Here is a 20,098-nt window from a genome sequence, read left to right on the forward strand (position 1 = left end):
ACAGGTATAAGAGGGACGTGACTAGTAGACAGGCCTTCCTCTGTCACTGTAAGTCTCTGAATGCTAAGATCGTTACTTAATGTGGGGCACCCTCGGCCCAATTTTGCTCCCAGCACCAGCTTGCACCCCTGCTACAACATCAATCAGGATCGCTGAGAGAAGACAGCCTTCTTTTCCTGCTTTTAGAAGGATTGCTTTTAGCAGCCCATACCCAAGTGCATTGCTGTTAGGTTATTTCTTCAGGTTTTGGAAAGGTGCCTTGGTTCTTGGTTTGTCAAGAGATCTCTCATGCATGGTTGTTAAGTTTTGTTGAATTCTTTCTCCAGCTCTATCACCCTGCACAGACTGAAGGCATTAGAGATGGTCTCAGATGTGCCAATATGCATCGGCATCACATTAAGAAAAAGAATCTAACTCTTCCTCTTGAAGGACTTTGACCCCACGTCTGAATTCTCCATTCCTCTCCATGTGTCTCCTGTTTCTTTCCTGTAGCTTATGATTTCTGGCCTGTCTGTAATCTGTCTGTCTGTCTGTAATCTTTCTGTCTATAGTCTGTCTGTCAGCTGAGTCTGATTCTGTGCCTGCCTGCACGAGGTCTTGGGAATCTGTCCCTAACAAAGAGCTTTGTTCTCCTTTATTAAACAGCACAGAAGGCATCACATGAGGAAGGACTGGGGGGCACTTTACAGAAACCTCCAGCAGTTTCACAAGGGATGAACCTATCCATTCCAGCTGACCTAGATAACAAACAGTTCTGCAAACAGACTGTCTCCATGCTGTTTTCAGCATTTGTGGCAGATATTTATTGCACAAGGTCTCTTTTGCCTGGTTTGCTATTTCTAGCAAATGATTTTCATAGCACACATACAAACACATGTACATTTCTCCAGGCCTGGGGCATGGAAGAATACATAATTTATGATTAAAGCTATTCATTAGTTTAGGCTGCAAAAGCTGATTGTGTGGGAAATCTAAGCAAGTATGGATGTTGTTACATTGTTTGGATGTTGTTACATTGTTCTCTTAAAGGCAGATTGAACAACCAAGCCCAGTAGTACCAGGGACCTCAAGGCATAAGGCCCAGCAAAAGTTCCCTGCTCTGAGATGTAGGAGATATTGAAGATATTTTCATAGTGAAGCATCGCCACAGAACTCACACGTACCTTTAAACTGTTAGGTGATTGCTTTTATTCTTTTTTTTTAATCAATGTTGAATCTGCCTTACATTTCTGAAATAAGCAGAACTTGGATATGACAAACCTTCACCTCTCTCTCTCTCTCTCCCTCTCTCTCTCTCTCTCTCTCTCTCTTTCGAGACAGGATTTCTCTGTGGCTTTGGAGGCTGTCCTGGAACTCGCTCTGTAGACCAGGTTGGTCTCGACTCACAGAGATTCGACTGCCTCTGCCTCCCGAGTGCTGGGATTAGAGGCATGCACCACCACTGCCAGGCTCTTCTTCTTCTTCTTCTTCTTCTTCTTCTTCTTCTTCTTCTTCTTCTTCTTCTTCTTCTTCTTCTTCTTCTTCTTCTTCTTCTTCTTTTTGTTAAACCTTCATCTCTTCCGTGTATCTCTGGGTCCTGTGTGCCGTTTCATTTAGAGTGTCTGCCACCATGAAGCATGAGTAAGACTGATCTGCTACTTTTCTTCCTGACACTGTTTTTTGGCTACTCTTTCTCTTTTCTCTGTTATGTATAAAAGACTGGAATTATCTATTATTGGAGCATTGGCCAGAATTTGCCAGGGAAACGTCCAAGTTTGACATGTTCTCAAGGTTTTTCTCATTGGGTTGTTTCTTAGTTTATTCTTACTGTTATTTAGTGACTGGAGGACTGTTTAGGTTTCCTCTTTCTTCTCCCCCTGCCCCAAAGTGGTACTGAGGATCAAACCCAGGGCCTTCTGTTTCCTGGGCAGACACTACCACGGAGCTATATTCCCAAGCCTCCCTTTTGCTATTTTTAATTGTGTGATGGGCTCACTAACTAATTCAGTCAGACCTTGAACTTAGGATCCCCCTGCCTCAGCCTCCTGGGTAACCAGGCCCTGCTTTTCTCTTTCTTCTTAAGCTGTTTTGTAACCTCTTCCAGTATTTCAGGAATTTAACCACTTTCCTTAAATGTTCACATTTACAGATACGAGGTCACTCACTAATAACTATTCTCTCAAATGTCTTCACATCCACATTGGCAGCATCTCTTTGACATTCCTTATGATTTATTTCTCCGTTTCATCATCAGTGTAACAATCACATCACCGGGATTACAAGTGAGTGCCACCGAGCCTGGCTCTTCTGTGACTCTGAGTCATCTCCCCAGCCTGGCCTCCACATTTTGAAGACATGATGCTTAGCACAAACATTTTAGACTCATGACATTTTCCTAATGAATTGAAACTTCTTACTGTGGGGTTACCCTTTAATTGCTTTTACAGTGCTTTTCCCTCAGATTTTTTTTTTGCCTTAAAACCCTGTCCAGATATTACAGGACTTCCTGTACTCCTAGTGAGGTTCTATCCTGATTAGCCCACCATAAAGTTGAAAAATCTTCATTGAACCACAAGTTAGGATCCTCTGAATAGCTACGTGACATTTATCAAATGTATAATTTCCTATTCTTTTTTTACTTATGTCCTTGACTTAGAGAATGGCAAGAAATGGAATTTGATTGTAACTGCTGATCTACAGGGTTTGTCCTCATTGACTCCTGTGGCATTTGTCATTCTCTTGACTTCCCAGTTTCTTTCTCTCTCCTTTCTTTACATATTTTCCTATCTCCCTCCTCTATATTAATTGAAAATTATCCCGGTAGTTTTGGGCTTTTTTTCTGAGGTGGGGAGTTTTCAAAACAGAGTTTCTTTGTATTGCTTTGGAGCCTGTCCTGGCATTTACTCTGTAGACCAGAGGTGGCTTCGAACTCACAGAGATCCACCTGTCTCTGCCTCCCGAGTGCTGGGATTAAAGGCATGCACACCAATGCCCGGCTATCCCGATAGTTTTAACATACACATTTTTTTGTTGGTTTTTTGAGGGTTTTTTCTGTGTAGTCCTAGTTGTCCTGGAATTTGATCTGTAGACCATGCTGTCTTTGAACTCAGAGATCCACCTGCCTCTGTCTCCTGAGTGCTGGGATTAAAGGCGTGCACCACCACTGCTGCCGGCTCAACATACACATTTCTTTACCTCAAGTTTAATCGTTTAAACAATGGCATATGTATATGCCATACATAGAATGTTCAGCATAGATTGAAATTTGTTTTTCTCCAAACATTTTATGACTCAGGAAAAGGTTAAAATGGAAATCTATAGTTATGGGTATGCACATACATGCATGCATACATGCACACATACATACATACATACATACATACATAGAGTTGATTCTGCTATTCCTAGTCATTATGGTCTAGAATGCCAACACAAACACCAAATTAGCAATCCTAAACCATTGCTCCTGGGAGAAAATGCAGGCTCCAACAAACTCCTCAATACTTTCCACATGCCTAGGTTTAAAGACACATATCTACTGTTCATTCCTGACTAACACTGAACTCCAGCAAATAGCCAGGCCAACCCATGCCTGGGTCTGAGCTGTAGCTCTGGAGTAGAATGCTTGCCTGCCATACACAAGGCCCTGGGTTTCATCGCCAGCACCACAGAAAGGAGATGTTCATCTGTATGGGTATCCAGTCTGTCTACCTACCTGTCTATCTCTCCATCTGTCCGTCTGTCCATCTGCCTGTCTATCCATCCATCTATCTGTCTATCCAAGTCTGTATAAGTCATGGATAAACGAAGGCTATCTAGCACATATTTTCTCTGTAGGACACACCATAACCTTTGTGTGCTTAGGAATAAAATATATCACTCCAGAATTATTCTTGGAATCCTTTCAAAACCCTGAAAGTATTCTGCAAAGAAAAGACAAAAATAAAAGAGACACTAAACAAAGGATCCTTGCTCGAAGAAACAAGACATAACAGCTTCATTTAGTCCAGTCTTCACTGAAACACTTATGTAAGCTGAGTGGTCCAAATATTTTGTTCTTCTGTCCCTGCACACCAATGGATGGGAAAGTAACACAAGCTATTGGAACTGAAAAAAAATGAAGCAGTAGACTAATTTGCAAATACAGAATATGGATAAAAAGTATTAATTGTGTGTGCATACCAGTGCATTTTGAGTTGCAGCCTCAGTAATTCATTTATTTGTGCTTCATCTGGTGCTGTGGATGGAACCACGGACTTCCACATTGTGAGTCTGCAGTCTGCTGCTGCGCTTTGTACCCCAGTCCTCCTCTTTGTCTTCTCCCCTGTGATGGGGGGATGAGCCCAGGGACACCAGCCTGCAGGAAGGAGACCAGGAAGATACACACCGGGTCATTGTATGTCTGGCTGACTTTGAGACTGTCACAGTGTCTTGGTTCTCTGTAATGGCTGTGATCTGATTCTGCACTCTAATAACCAACAAGGAGACTCAGCGCAGGTGTCTTTCCTAGCCCCGCTTCAGTGACAAGACTAACAATGTAGAGGCCTACGTGAAGTGGTTCAACAGGCTGTGTTATCTCGTAGCCACGGAGATCTGCATGGTGAGTAGCCAGAGACCACCCAGGGGCTGGGAGGATGCACTGAATCCCAACCTCCCAAGGCCAAGGTATGGCTGGACCACCATGCCAGACCAGGTTCGCCTCTCCCCTCCACGAATGCCCCCATAGGTAGATCTCAGGGTGGCTCCACAGGGCCAAGGCAGTAGAGGAAGTCGGGCCGTTTGCTGAGGAGGAAGGGCAGCCACTGTGTGCCTCAATTTGGGCCTCTCTGAACTGGAAAATGGTATTAAAGTCCAGGACAATAGCCCCTGTTACTCCCCCCCGAGACAGAGTTTCTCTGTATTGTTTTGGAGGCTGTCCTGGAACTAGCTCTTGTAGACCAGGCTGGCCTCGAACTCACAGAGATCTGCCTGCCTCTACCTCCTGAGTGCTGGGAATAAAGGCATGCGCCACCAACACCCGGCAAGCCCCTATTACTTCTTACTAGTGTCTTGAGTGTAATCCAAAGCTATGCTGTTGTTAGTGCTCTTAGTAAATGATATTTGGAGGAGAAAAGCAGGTTATTGCTACAGGTTTCACTGTATCTGTTAGCCTTGCTTTGACTATGTATATTCCGTGTTCTGAAGGATATGGACGATTTCACCCAAACCATCAGTCTCCAGTGTACTTTTTAATCTGTCATTTTCTGAATATAGAAAAATGATGGGCCATAATTCATAAAAATTGAATTGCAAAACAAGTCCAGGCCAGTGGCTGCTTCTTCAGCAGGAAGTTCTGGCATCCTAGTGTTAGACACACTGGCCACGGCCTGCCTGTCATCTTCTTTTCTTTTATACCAAGAGTACTGTCCTCTAAGGTGAAACACAACAGGACAGGCTGGCTACTCCAGTGGTGCCCATTGGGTACAGGCAGTGAGACAGAGATCAAGGGTCAGTGCTCATTAGGGGTCAGCCCCTGAGAGAGGAACATGGCAGTCAGGCATGTGCGAAGGGAGAGACTGCCCTGTGGTGTCCATAGTGGGGTGAGATGTTGGCCTTTATCTAAACCTCACCGGATTGTCGCTGAGATGGGTGAACGTTGCCGTTTGAAGGACAGGACTAGATCTCAGGTGGGCAGCTCTCTGCAGCAGAGACCTCTCCTTGGAGGGGCTTTGGTGGCACGTCTACAGAGGTGTCACAGTACACTTGGTGACTAGAGAGGCTACTATTGTGTTGATAGGCAAGCAGGGTCCACCTGAGTTGTGCTGGCCTGGCCGTGCTCCCGTAGTCAGGCTAAGCAGCTAAGCCAGGGTTTGCCTGTGTGGAGCTGGACATAGCACAGCTAGGAACCCACCTGGGATGGGGGGGGGGCGGGAAGGACAGTTTCATCCTAACCCATCAGAAAGGTAGAGTCCCAACAACTTGTCCCCAAGGTAACTTTATGACGTGGCATGGTTTTCTGACAGAGAGCGGGGCGGGGTGGGGGGGGAGCACACAGAGCAGGGACCCAGGCTTGGTATATGGACATCACTGAGGAGAGAGCAAGTTCCGTGATGGGAGGAAAGGAAACGGTGTACTTCCACCTTGAGGCAGAAGCCTTGAAGGGGAACCATCCCCAAGATGCCTCACTGGCTCTCTGGTGCTGCAGGGGTGCCTTAGCCCCCACAGGAGCTTCACTGGGTCACATCTGACCCCCACACTTGTGATGTGTGTACTGGCTCTTGTGCAAAGTGTCCCAAGACTCTGGGCCTTGCACTTCTCAGCTGTGAAATGGGCTTTAAAAGGGCAGGAGGAGGCTGGTTGAAGGGAGAGTTTGAGCAGGGAAGGGGAGGGACGCGTGTCCACTGAAGCTCTGATGTCCTGCCCCCAGCCAGCCAAGAAGAAGCAGAGAGCACAGGTGATCGAGTTCTTCATTGACGTGGCCCGAGAGTGCTTCAACATTGGCAACTTCAACTCCCTCATGGCCATTATCTGTGAGTGACCTTGCCCAGGCCTGTAATACCCTGTGTGAGGACCACCTGAGAGGGTAAAGCGGGCACGGCTGGCATGTAGGGTCTTCTCTGCAGTGGGTGACTGTGGGCTAGGTGACCAATAAACCATGTCCCTGCCCCAGAGACTGATAGAGGTGTTTCATTTAGGCACAAGAGAGAAATACACCATGGGGCAGATTTCAAGTGGAGGGGTTGTTATTAGGGGAAATAGATCATAAAAAGGGGTAGGGGAGGAGGGAGACCAGCCTCTGGGGACAGGAACAGTGGGAGAGAGGAAAGAGAAGGGGGGGGGCAAACAGAGAGAGGGAGAGAAAGAAAGAGGATGGGAGATGGGCAGGGCCCTTTTAAAAGGGAACAGAGTGACTAGGCACAGGTGGTGCTCTTGGTGGCTGCAGCTGAGGGCATGTTCTATCAGATCTCCAAGGGCAGACCAGTACAAGGTCAGTCCCTAAGGGGTGCATTTGAAGAGTCTGGCAGTGTGCACCCAGAGACAGAGAGAACAAGGAGACCAAAATGGCTACTGATGATGCCATGGTGAGCCCATATGGTTGGGACAGGGTCAGAGTTACATGAGCACCTCAGTACAATGTACACCAGCACCTACCCACCCAGCTACCTGCAGTCATAGCCAGAGCACACTGAGACCTCTGTCTATGGGAACAAAAGGGACTGTCCAGGCTAGAGGAGCCCTTCCAGCCCTATATACCTTCTTCCAGCCGGCATGAACATGAGCCCTGTCTCCAGGCTGAAGAAGACTTGGGCCAAAGTGAAAACAGCCAAGTTCTTCATCCTAGAGGTAAACAGGGTTGCTGCTCCAGGGGGTGTGTCCAGCTGGTCCCTTCATATAGCTGCTCAAATGCCTCCCTTGTCTCCTTCCAGCACCAGATGGATCCAACGGGGAATTTCTGCAACTATAGGACAGCCCTGCGTGGGGCGGCTCACCGCTCACTGACTGCTCATAGCAGCAGAGAGAAGGTAAGGAAGAGACCGTCCCAAGGTCAGAAGGGTCAGCCTTGATAGCTTCTCCCTTCTCCAGACTGTATTATCTCAGGTAGGCTGCATCATGTATTGATTAATCAGCTTTCTGGCACTGTAACCAAATAGCCGACACAACCAACTTATAAAAAGAAAAGGTTCGGCTTTGGCTTATAGTTTCAGTCATTTCAGTCCATGACTGGTTGACTTTGTCACTGTGGGCCTTTTATGGAAAAGATACATGATAAAAATCCAACAATGTGAGGTGCACTCTCACCCTGAACTCTTGGGGAAGGGTCCAGGCCCTGCCCTATATGAAATAACAGACTATGGACACCCCATGGAGGGCCTCACCCTCCCTGGGGATAATGGGGGGGTTGGAGGGAGGGCATGGGAGGAAAGGGAGAGGGACCTGGAACTGACTTGTGAAACAACCTTGTTTCTTATCTAAATTTAAACTGAAAAATAAATAAATAAATAAATAAATAAATAAATAAATAAATAAATCGCTTTCTTGATGGTAGGGGAGCCAAAAAGAGGAGAAAGAACCCAGGGTCTCATCATCCCTTAAAAGACATGTCCCCAGAAACTAAGTATCTTTTGATGACTAAACCCCTCCTCCTAATGTTTCCACAGCCTCCCACAAACACCTCCCTGGGAAGCAAGCCATAGCCATATGGACCTCTGGAAAACACAGGATCCAAACTGTAGCAGTCAGGAACCTGAGCGACCAATCACCTGGCCCAATCCCTGCCCTAGGAAGACTGCCCCAGCCCAGGAGCCAGAATGTTAGAAAGCCAGACAGCAAGGCAGGGATCTCTCTCCACTGCTCTCCACTTAACTCTGATGGGCCTCAGCATTCCCATCTGCCAGACTGGAAGACTGAGTCTCAGAGAGGGCTCTTCACTGTCCAGTTGTGTTGGAAGGCCTTGGCAGAGCCAGGTGTCAAACCCCCATCTTGCACAGCTGTGACTATCATGGCCGTGTTACAGGCCATCAACTGCTTATCTGTTCCCAGGACACAGGTGGGGCTGCGTTTTAGCTGCAGAGGTACTGGCTCACAGCTCAGGAGTTGCACTGTAGGGTGAACTATTTAGAAGCTGGGCTGAACCTAACCCTAACCCTGAACTCTGATTGGAGAAGTCACTTGTGATAGTAGATCTCTGCATGATTCTTCTCCCATCCAAGCTGAGGCTGGGTGACCATGGGGCAGGTGGACAAGCTAGGACTTCATGTGCCTGTACTCCGAGCCCCCTTCTAACTGCTGGGGGCCATGCTTTTTTATTTTTAAATTAGAAACAAAGTTGCTTCACATATCAATTCCAGGTCTCTCTCCCTTTCCCTCCCCTCCTCCCACCAACCCCTCCAGTATCCCCTCATTTCCCCAGGGAGGGTGAGGCCCTCCATGGGGGTGTCCATAGTCTATCATTTCATCCAGGGCAGGGCCTAGACCCTCCCCTGGGAGTCCAGGGTGAGAGTTCATCTCTCATTGTTGGATGGGCGCCCAAAGTTCATTTGTATACCCGGGATAAATACTGATCTACTACCCAAGGCTCAATAGATTACCTAGGCCTCCTCACTGACACCCACGTTCAGGGGGGTCCTGATCAGTCTCATGCTGGAATCCCAGCCATCAGTCTGGGATTCAAGAGCTAAACCTTGTCAGGTCAGCTATTTCTGGGGGTTAAGCCAGCCCAGTCTTAACCCCTTTGCTCATCAGTCCTCCCTCTCTGTTACTGGCTTTCTTGAGTTCAGCTCACTGTTTAGCTGTGGGAGTCTGCCTCTGCTTCCATCATCCATTGAATGAAGGTTCTGTTTCCCAGACTCTCTGGCCATGGGATTGTAGGCTGGCACTCCCCATATCTATGTCTAAAATCCATATATGAGAGAGTACATGCCATGTTTCTCTTTTTGTGACTGGGTTACCTCACTCAGGATGGTTTCTTCTAGTGCCATTCATTTGCCTGCAAATCTCAGGATTCCATTGTTTTTTTCTGCTGAATAGTACTCCATTGTGTAAATGTACCACATTTTCTCTATCCACTCTTCGGTTGAGGGGCATCTAGGTTGCTTCCAAGTTCTGGCTATTACAAATAATGCTGCTATGAACGTAGTGGAACAGACATCCTTGTATGAATGGGCATCTTTTGGATATATGCCTAAGAGTGGAGTTGCTGGGTCTTGTGGTAGGTTTATTCCCATTTTTCTGAGGAATCTCCATACTAATTTCCAAAGTAGCTGTACAAGTTGGCACTCCCAGCAGTGGAGGAATGTTCCCCTTTCACCACAATCTCTCCAGCATAAATTGTCATTGGTGTTTTTGACTTTAAAAATTCTGACAGGAGTGAGATGGTATCTCAGAGTTGTTTTGATTTGCATTTCCCGGATGGCTAAGGATATTGATCACTTTCTCAAGTGCCTCTCAGCCATTTTAGACTCCTCTATTGAGAATTCTCTATTTAGTTCTGTACCCCACTTTTTAATTGGATCCTTTGGTATTTTGGAGACTCGCTTCTTGAGTTCTTTGTAAATTTTGGAGATCAGCCCTCTGTCAGATGTGGGGTTAGTGAATATCTTTTCCCATTCTGTGGGCTGTCTTTTTGTCTTGATGACTGTGTCCTTTGCCTTACAGAAGCTTATCAGTTTCAGAAGGTCCCATTTATTAATTGTTGACCTCACTTTCTGTACTACTGGTGTTATGTTCAGGAAGCTGTCTCCTGTACCAATTTGTTCAAGGGTACCACCCACTTTCTCTTCTAAGAGGTTCAGTGTGGCTGGATTTATGTTGAGGTCTTTGATCCATTTGGACTTAAGTTTTGTACATGGAGATAGACATGGATCTATCTGCATTCTTCTACATGCCAGCATCCAGTTATGCCAGCACCATTTGTTAAAGATGCTTTCTTTTTTCCATTGTATATTTTTAGCTTCTTTGTCAAAGATTAGATGTTCATACATGTATGAGTTAAGAAAGTCAGTAGCCCTGCTATATACAGACAATAAAAGGGCTGATAAAGAAATCAGAGAAACATCACCCTTTACAATTGCCACAAACAACATAAAATACCTTGGGGTAACGCTAACCAAACAAGTGAATATCTGTATTGCAAGAACTTTGAGTCTTTAAAGGAAGAAATTAAAGAAGCCCACAGAAAATGGAAAGATCTCCCATGCTCTTGGATAGGTAAGATCAATGTAGTAAAAATGGCAATCCTGCCAAAAGCAATCTACAGATCCAATGCAATCCCCATTAAAATCCCAGCACAATCCTTCACAGACCTTGAAAGAACAATAATCAATTTTGTATGGAAAAGCAAAAGACCCAGGATAGCCAAAACAACCCTGTTCAACAAGGCAACATCTGAGGCATCACCATCCCTGACCTCAAGCTCTATTATAGAGCTGTAGTCCTGAAAACAGTTTGATATTGGCACAGAAATAGACAGGTAGACTAATGGAATCGAATTGAACACCCAGATATTAACTCATACATGGGGGCCGTGCTTTTAAGTTGATCTGAACCCTCTCCCTTCTAGATCGTCATCCCCTTCTTCAGCCTGCTCATCAAGGACATCTACTTCCTCAACGAGGGCTGTGCCAACCGCCTTCCCAATGGGCATGTCAACTTTGAGGTGGGTCTGCAGGCCTTCAGTGATACCAGCAAGTGAGACAAGCTGCTAAAAGTTCCTGGCACAAACAAGGAGGCAGCTAGTGAGATGCCTCAGTGCTTGTGATACCCTTTACTGAGGACCTGAGTTCCATCCCCGGAACCCACGAGAAGGAAATCTCAGTTGGTTGGCAAATGTTCATAATCCTAGACCTGGAAGGAGGAGAAAAGTGGCTCTCTGGGGCTTTCTGGGGCTCTCTGGGGCTCTCTGCACAGTAGCCTAGCCAGTGAGAGACTGTCCTATAAAGCAAGCTGGGCAGTACCTGGGGTTGTCCTCTGACCTCTACTTGCCCACATGCATCTGTAGTCATACAAATGCACACATAGACAAAAGTTGCCAGCACGGAACTGCTAGCCCATGGATAACTAGATTAATGGGGGCTCCCCGGAAGGTAGAGTCCAAGAGTTTACAGCCAACTCCGAGTGGGATTGGCTGGGTCCTCCTAGCATCAACCAGAGGGAGAGGATGAGGCTCAGGGACATGCCAACCAGCGCTCCATGGTAAATGCTCTCAGCACAGGGAGCAGCAGCATCTTGATCCTTGAAGAGCACCAGGCTGGGGAAAGCCAGGCCTGTAGACCTATGATGACAGCTGGCAAGGTGCTTCAAGGGCCACACAAATGTGCAGTGCATGGGAACCAGGGCAGGTCCCCCAAAGGAGGGTCCCTGAACAGCAGGATGGAGCCGAGAAGCAGAAACCACACAGGGCAAAAGCAAAGAGAGGTGTCTGCTGTCTCAGCTCACCAGTGCCATCAAATGCCCCCTCCTCCAGAAAGTCCCCATCACCTCTCAGGCAGAGATATCCCACCTTCTGGGGTCCACAGCAGGCAGGGCATCTCACCCACTCAGAGAACCTGAGTTCCCGAATGCCTCAGAAGAGCCCAACCACATACCTGTGTGGCTGGTGGGCTCTGCAGACAGAGCATGGCATGAAGTAGTGGGATCTTCTGATCTGTGGGAAGGAAGAGGCTCTTGTTTTGCAGGAGGGCCAGCAAGTGACCCTCAGTGGTCACCCAGTGCCCACTCAGCCTTCAACTCCAAGGAGCATAAATCCTGGACCTGTTACTTACTTTTTATTAATGGTTCTCAGCCTCTGGATTGCGACCCCTTTAGGGGTCAAATGGACCTTACATAGGGGTTGCCTAAGACCATCAGAAAACACAGATATTTACATTACAGTTCTTTTGTTTTGTTTTGTTTTTTTGAGACAGGGTTTCTCTATGTAGTTCTGGCTGTCCTGGAACTTGCTCTGTAGGCCAGGCTGGCCTCGAACTCACCGTAATCTGCCTACTTCTGCCTCCCAAGTGCTGAGATAAAAGGTGTGCACCACCACTGCCCAGTTACACTACAATTCGTAACAATAGCAAAATTAGCTATGAAGTAGCAACAAAAATGATTTTATGGCCGAGGGTCACCACAAGATGCGGAAGTGTTTCAAAGGGTCACAGCATTAGGCAGGTTGAGAACCACTGCTCTATGGAAAGCTCATCCCCTCCCTCTGTAAAATGGGCCACATCTATGGCCATACATCGGTGGTGTTGAAGGCTGTCAAAAACTCTGTGAGTGTTCCCTGCCCCTGAGAACCACAGCACAAAGCCTGGCCTTTTGGGCCTATAGCTGGTGCCTGCCCAATCTCGGGCGACTCGCAGGCCTGGTTGTTCCAAAGCTGGCAGTGCCAGGTAACTGTCCAACCCAGCATGTGGTCCAAGGCTCTTGTCTAGGGGTCACATGGATGAGGCCTGGGATGGGATTTTTCTGTTAGTGATCCTGACATATAACTAGGAATTGGGACTCCATCATTTCCTCTTTTTGCATTGGTCCCTAGAATCAGAGCTGGGGAAGGCTATGAGACGCTCACTCGCGTGTCCACACACTGAGGGGAGCAGGTGGGGGAGGGGCTAGACCCTGCTACTAGAGCTGATTGAGGGATGACACAGGGCAGGCTCTCTGACACAGGCATGGCTTTGGCCTGTGTCCTGTTTTCTTTGCTATTTCTGACAAAAACAAAGGAGAAAGGGTTTCTTTTGGCTGATAGTTCCAAAGGGTGAGAGTCCACCACCAAAGGGAAGGCGTGAAGGTAGAGCAGGAAGCCGGCTGACCACACTGCATCTGCACTGCAGAAGTGGACCCCAGACAGCAGCAAGCGGGCCAGGCTGTAACCCATCAAAGCCCACCCTCAGGGCCCTCCTTCCCCCAGCAAATCTCCACCTCCCGAAAGTCCCAAACCTTCCAACAGCGCCACCAACTGGGCAAGAAGCATTTCACAGTCAAGCCACAGCCGGCTGCTAAGTGTTTAAAAACCCTTCTGAAAGTTAGCATACTTTGAGTATTCAAACACACATGCAGCCAGCCCTCTGTTTCCGTGAGTTCTGCATTGGTGGATGGAAAATATTTCTTATTTACATCTGTACTGAAGGAGTACAGACTGTTTCGCTTGTCACCGTTCCCAGAACAATGCACACAGAAGCCATCTGCATAGCATTTACATGGTGTTAGGTGTGAGGAGGAACCTGGAGATGATTTATAGTATGCAACAGGAGTATATCTGCTACATGGAAATAATGTACCGTCTTTAAAAAAAAGGGACCAGGGCCTCTGTGGATGTGGGTATCTCGGTTGGGGTGAAGGGATCCTAGAATCAATTGCTTGCGCATATTAAAGATGATTTTATTTAAAACTACACTTGAAATAATTAACTCAGAGCTGTTGAGATGGCTCAGTGGATGATGGTACTTGCTGCCTGAGGACCTGAATTCCATCATTAGGGTCCACGTGGTAGAAGGACAGAACAGACTCCCACCAGTTGTCCTCTGACCTCCGCGTGTGCACCAAGGTGCACATGTGCCTACACATGTACATACACGCACAGCAGATATTTAAATAAAGTGTCAGTTCGCCTGGGCTGCAGAGATAGCTCTGCAGTTAAGAACATGTGCTGACCTTCCACAAGGCCCAGTTTGCTTCCCAGCATCCATGTTACTCACAAATGCCTCCAGCTTCAGGGGTTCCAACACCCTCTTCTGGCCTCTGTGGGCACCTGCACTCACGTACACATACCCACATATATACTCATACTTAAAAGTCACACGAATCACCTTAAATTACTTATGTTTTACTTAAATAGATTTACTGAACTATATTCACATCCCCCTATAAGTCAACAAGTGTCACTTTCCCAAAAGAAAAACACAAAAAGAAATTGAAATAAAGCTATGCACATTCTTGCTACATAAAGGCAATGGCTGAGGGCAGTCAGGTGTGGAGACACACACCTTTAATCCAAAAACTCTGGAGGCAGAGGCAGAAGGATCTCTGTGAGTTCGAGGCCATCCTGATGTACATTGGTAGTTCCAGACTAGCCAGATCTACATAATGAGACACTGTTGTTGTCAGTTGTTTTTTACTCTTTGGCTCCCAAATAAATCACACACAGAGGCTTATTCTTACTTATGAATGCCCAGCCTTAGCTTGGCTAGTTTTTAGCCAGCTTTTCTTATCTTTAATTATCTCATCTACCTTTTCCCTCTGGGCTTTTATCTTTTTTGCTTCTGTTTATCTTACTTCCCTTCTCACTCCATGGCTGGTAGGGTGGCTGGGTGACTGACCCCTGACATAACGCCCTTCCTTGTTCTATCTCATTGCTGCTCCTCTCTTCTTGTTTCCACTTTAATTTATTCTCCCCATCTTCCAGCCCCGCCTATCCTTGCTCACGCCTCACTACTGGCCATTCAGGGTTAGGACTACCATGTGTCCTAGACAGGTGCAGCAACACAGCTTCAGAGTTCAACAAATGTACTCTAAACAAAAGTCATACACCTTATAGTAATATTCTACCACACACTGTCTCAAAAAGTTACTACGGGCCATTGGCTGCCACCCCCCTTGATGGGGAAGCTGGGAGCCTGAGGCAACAGGCGTCACAGATTTCTAAGAGGGATGAAGGAGAATTGGCAAGGTGACTCTCACAGAACTCCCAGCATTCTCCCGAGGTTCTGCTGTCACCCGTGGTTCCAGATTCCTTTGCAGATCTACAAGATCACTCAAGGGTGATGAGCCAAGGCCAGCCACTTACTTTGCTCTACTTTGTGTCTCTGTAAACCTGGCAGAAATTTCTGGAACTGGCCAAACAGGTTGGAGAGTTCATCACATGGAAACAAGTGGAATGTCCTTTTGAACAAGATCCCAGCATCACCCATTACCTGTACACTGCCCCCATCTTCAGCGAAGACGGTAAGGTAGCTCCATGATCTCGACATTCGGGCAGTAGGACTGTCCAATGATGCTTCAGTCCTTTAGTCAGTCACCATGCAGGGACCCCAGCTCTGGGCAGAGACACCTCACACTCAAACTTGCTGGTCCCAGGTGGAACAGAGAAGGTACGTTCCCTTGTCTAGTCAGCACCCAGGTGCCTCCTAAGAAGCACAAGACCAACCCAACAGGTCACAGGCTAGAGCCTCAAGGGCCCCTGAGTCCAGATTCCAAACTCACATTTGGGTCCCCCAGTGTTGGGATTATGGACAGGGACCAGCATGCCCAACTAGTAAAGAGTTTCTGGTAAAACATTTTATGACCAAGAAATTATACTCCTGGGCATTGGTTTATTCTAGACCAATGATATCCATGCTCACAGAGAAACAAAACCCTGTATATCAATGTCTGTAAGTTCCCTTTGTTATAACCTCAAACTGAAAAGAACTCCAGTGTCTGTCAGTGGGTGAATGGTTAAATGAATGGTGATATACCCCTACTTTAGACTTTTTCAGACACAAACAGGATACATGCCAATGATACATGCCACTTCATGGCATGATTTTATTTATATAACATTTTTCAAATGATTAAGGTAAAGAAATGTAGAACAGATTAGTGATTGCCAGACATTAAGAAAAGAGGTGGGGGTCTGGAATGTGACTTGGTGATAGAATGCTGCCCTCTGTTCAATCTCCAACATCACAGGAAGGAGGGAGGGAGGGAGGGAGGGAAGGAGGGAGGGAGGGAGGGAGGAGCAGAGGTGAGAGAGATGGGGGAGAGGATAAAGGAAAAGAAAGTGGGGGCAACGGGGGAGGTGGACATGACTCTAAAGGGGCACCTTTGCCCACGGCGCTTTAGTTGCTATGGAAATGCCCTGGGTCTAAATTCTGCCAGTGTCAGTGGCCTGATTATGGTAACACTGTACCAGGTACCTCGATTCACGATGGAATCACACCCCAGCAAACCCATCCTAATGGAGATACCATGAGTCGGAAACACATCTCAAGTAACCCTAGACTACAGATCGTCACGGCTTGGTCCAGCCTGCAGCAAACATGCTTAGAACACTTACATTACAGCATCACACAGTCATCTAACACAAAGGCAACTATTTTTGGTTTATGTAGCCCTGGCTAGCATGACACTTTCTACGTAGACCAGGCTGGCCTTGAAGTCACAGAGATCTGTCTGCCTCTGACTCTTGAGTGCTGGGATTAAAGGTGTGCCAGCATGCTTGGTTTAACATAAAACAGATTACATCACTATATGCAAAATAGTCCATGTTGTTTATTGAATAAGATACACTGTATGTGTTGGAGTCACATGACTGATGGGGGCGTGGCTGCAGCTCACAGAGGGGAGCATACTTATTGCTAGCCAAGAGAAAAATCCAAATTTAATTTTCAGAATGTGTTTTCTACAAATTTCTACTAAGTACTAAACCTTATAGCATCCTGAGTAGAAAAAAATTGTACATTAAACCATCATTATAGTTTTGTATATGGCTACTGCTGGTGGAAACTGGGTAGAGGGGCCATGGGGTCTCTGCATGCTGCTTTTTTTTTTTTTTTGGTTTTTACGAGACAGGGTTTCTCTGTATTGTTTTGGAGGCTGTCGGTCGAGCCTAGCCTCGAACTCACAGAGATCCACCTGCCTCTGCCTCCCGAGTGCTGGGATTAAAGGCATGTGCCACCACCGCCCGGCCTGCATGCTGCTTCTTAAAACTGCCTATGAACAATGACCTCCAAATGAAGCTTAATTCACAAAAAAAGCAGGTCAAGTTCTGGGTGAACAAAAAATTACGGTCACCTGCCATGATTGCATAATTTCACTTGCGCTTTGGTTTAGGTCTGTATTTGGCTTCCTATGAGAGTGAGAGCCCAGAGAACCAGACAGAAAAGGAGAGGTGGAGATCTCTAAGGTGGGTCTGTGTGCCAGGGTGGGGCATGCGAGGTGAGTGGAGGGAGACACCTGGGCCACTTGGGGCCAGGCCAGGGCGGAGAGGTTCGAGTGTCCCCCCTGGGAGGAGGGAAGAGGAACAAGCCAGGACCAGAGAGATCAGAGCAGAACTCAAGGGCTATGGATTTTGGAAGGAGACTGCACCTCTGTGGGATGGTCAGGATGCACATCCCAGGGCCGGGAACTCCTGCTCCATTGTTTTATACCAGAAAATAAGACACATGCCTCTGCACAGCCCACCCCACCCCATACATGACCTCCAGCTTGTTCAGCCTGTCAGCACAGCCAGGTGGACGTCAGAAACAAGCACAGGCTCAGAGGGCTGAGCTAAAAGGATCTGCACACCCTCTCCAGCCACCTCTACCATGCTGAGAAGGTGCCCTATGGTGGAAGCCGGCTGGCCACAGGGAGGGGCTCATCTTACTCTCCTATGTGTCTGAATCTGCAGGTCTTCTATTCTGGGGAAGACATGAGAAGTCCTGAGACAGAGGAGGAGGAGGAAACAACGGAGCTGACACAGCCCATCCCAACCCTGTCACAGATGGCCCAACGTGTGGAAGTTGATGCGAAGCCGCACTACTTTGCAACCCAGACCCTGTGCCCTGGCACCTGCCACGATGGCCACATTGGCACAGGAAACCTTTTATGGTATCTCAGTCCTGGCTGACCTGCAGGGCCTCCAAGAGCATGGTTGACATGCCTTGGGCAAACTTTGCCTTCATGACCGAGTGGGTCACATACTCAATCTGTCCATTCTGGACAGGGACACAGTGCTACCCCCCCCATGGGCTGGGTGACTGCAATCCTGTGATCTTGTTGAGTGACATGTGCCATGGAGATTAACACCACCATCTGTCACCAGGTGGCTTGGGAGCCTCTGTAACTGCAGCGGGAATCATGGTGCAACATGAGATGTGCCTGCGCCAGCTCAGAGCCCACTCTGGCCCCTGGCATTCTGCTGATGGCCCCTGGCCTGTCCCTCCCAGTGGACTTTGTTTCTGTAGTCACCCATCTCCTTCTGCATCCTGCTGGTATCAGGATAGCCTTCTGGTGGACAGCGGTGAACCAAGTCAGGAAGACAAACGGGAGTCATGGAGTCAGCAATGTGTATATTATGACCTTCTGCCTAGCTCCCTTGTGAACTTTAGAGTCGGAGTAAATACGCATTTGTACGCCTGTCCTGCACATGAATGTCCGTAGTGTGTCTCTGATCCTCAGGTCCAAGATGAGCTTCAACACAGTACAGTGTGGGATTCCCAGGTCACCCTACACTTTCAGATTAGGATTAGGGGCTGAGAGATGGTCCTCAGAGAAGTACAAACTCGAGGACCGGAGTCTGGATCCCCAGCACCTGTATAAAAACCAGGTGTTGGTGGAGCACATCTGTAACCCTGGTGCTGGTGGAGCAAAGGTAAGCAGGTCCCTGGAACTTGCTGGCCAGCCAGGGTAGACAGTTGCTGAGCTGAAAGTTCAGTGAGAGACTTTGTCTCAAAAAAAAAAAAAAGGTGGAAAGCTCCATCCCTGCCTCTAGGCCGCAAAGGCAACTTCAAGGGCCCATGAGGAATCCTGAGAATTCTGAATGAGTTCTGGCAGCATCCAATCAAGATGGCCTCCTCTGTCTCATGCAACTCCTCACTGATGCCCACTGGAGTTTGGGGAGTGCATCAGCCCTTGGGCCTTCACTGTGGGGGTAACTGGTCCACATCTAGCCCTCCATGAGGGCTGCCCAAGCATTGCTGTTTATAATGTAAATTGATATATTCAAAGCTGTGACTTTGACAGGATGCCAGTCACTGTTTAACGGCTTAACAAAAGATTGGAAGAGACTAACTTAATAAGGAGGTCTAGTTAGCTCACAGGACATGACACCCGAACTGACTCAGTCCCTTACTGTATCGAGTCAGGGCAGATTACAATGATGGAGGGTTAGGAGAGTAGAGGATTTCCAACTCTACAGAGAGACAGAGAAAGAGGCCTCATAGAGAGAGCAGTACCCCTGATTCCCCTGATTGCCTCAATGACTGCATTAGGGGCCTCCTTCTCTTAAAAGCTCTAAGATTCTGCCAGGTCATGGTGGTGCATGCCTTTAATACCGGCACTCAGAAGACAGAGACAGGTGTATCTCTGTGAGTTTGAAGCCAACCTGGTCTACAGAGCTAGCCAGGGCTACACAGAGAAAACCCATCAAGAAAGGGAAAAAAGAGCCCCAAAGTTCAAGGTTCCTCCCAGTACCACATTCCAGGGACCAAGCTTCCAACACATGGACCTCTGGTTAGTGACACAGTAGCCAAACCAGAATGGGGAGTTGCCACCAAAATTACAAATGTTTGAATGTTGTCTGTGGCTGTCACCTCTGATGACTCATCTGGTCATTATGCTTATAAACTCTTACTGCAGAGCTGTTTGAGAGGAAAAAGATGGGGGGCAGCACAGCATCCATAAGTCAGTCATCACTGGGTCCAACCTCCTCAGGTGGGACAAGGATGCTTGAGGCACTGACAAGAAAAGGGTGACACTCCATGGTGGCTGTGTGCATCTATACCCCACCAACATGTCTCAGGAATCCCTCCCAAAACCCCACCAGCAGCAAGATGCATGCCGCCCAAATAAGGAAATAAAATCAAGAAAGATGATGAGGTTCAGCAATCATGTAATCCAAAACAAGAAAACAAATAGGAAATCCTGGAGAGACAGCAGGTTGGTAGTGAGACAGGAGCTGGGTTGGAACAAGGGAGAAGCC

General features: G+C 47.4%; 1 protein-coding gene across 2 annotated transcripts in view; it reads left to right on the forward strand.

Annotated features, from left to right (window-relative positions):
* Rasgef1c (RasGEF domain family member 1C) overlaps window positions 1–18,543 on the forward strand; it is a 79,755-nt gene extending 61,212 nt beyond the window's left edge. For both annotated transcript variants that reach the window (XM_040748519.1, XM_040748520.1), the window contains 8 exons: window positions 4,490–4,579; window positions 6,386–6,488; window positions 7,223–7,302; window positions 7,386–7,481; window positions 11,018–11,113; window positions 15,255–15,378; window positions 17,248–17,320; window positions 17,807–18,543. In XM_040748519.1, the coding sequence (XP_040604453.1) occupies window positions 4,490–4,579; window positions 6,386–6,488; window positions 7,223–7,302; window positions 7,386–7,481; window positions 11,018–11,113; window positions 15,255–15,378; window positions 17,248–17,320; window positions 17,807–17,831 (687 nt within the window). In that variant the 3' untranslated portion in view covers window positions 17,832–18,543. The remainder of the gene's footprint in view (window positions 1–4,489; window positions 4,580–6,385; window positions 6,489–7,222; window positions 7,303–7,385; window positions 7,482–11,017; window positions 11,114–15,254; window positions 15,379–17,247; window positions 17,321–17,806) is intronic.
* The last annotated feature ends 1,555 nt before the right edge of the window (window positions 18,544–20,098 follow it).

This window comes from Mesocricetus auratus, unplaced genomic scaffold (assembly GCF_017639785.1).
Source record: "Mesocricetus auratus isolate SY011 unplaced genomic scaffold, BCM_Maur_2.0 Super-Scaffold_100007, whole genome shotgun sequence".
NCBI classification, from domain to species: Eukaryota; Metazoa; Chordata; class Mammalia; order Rodentia; family Cricetidae; genus Mesocricetus; species Mesocricetus auratus.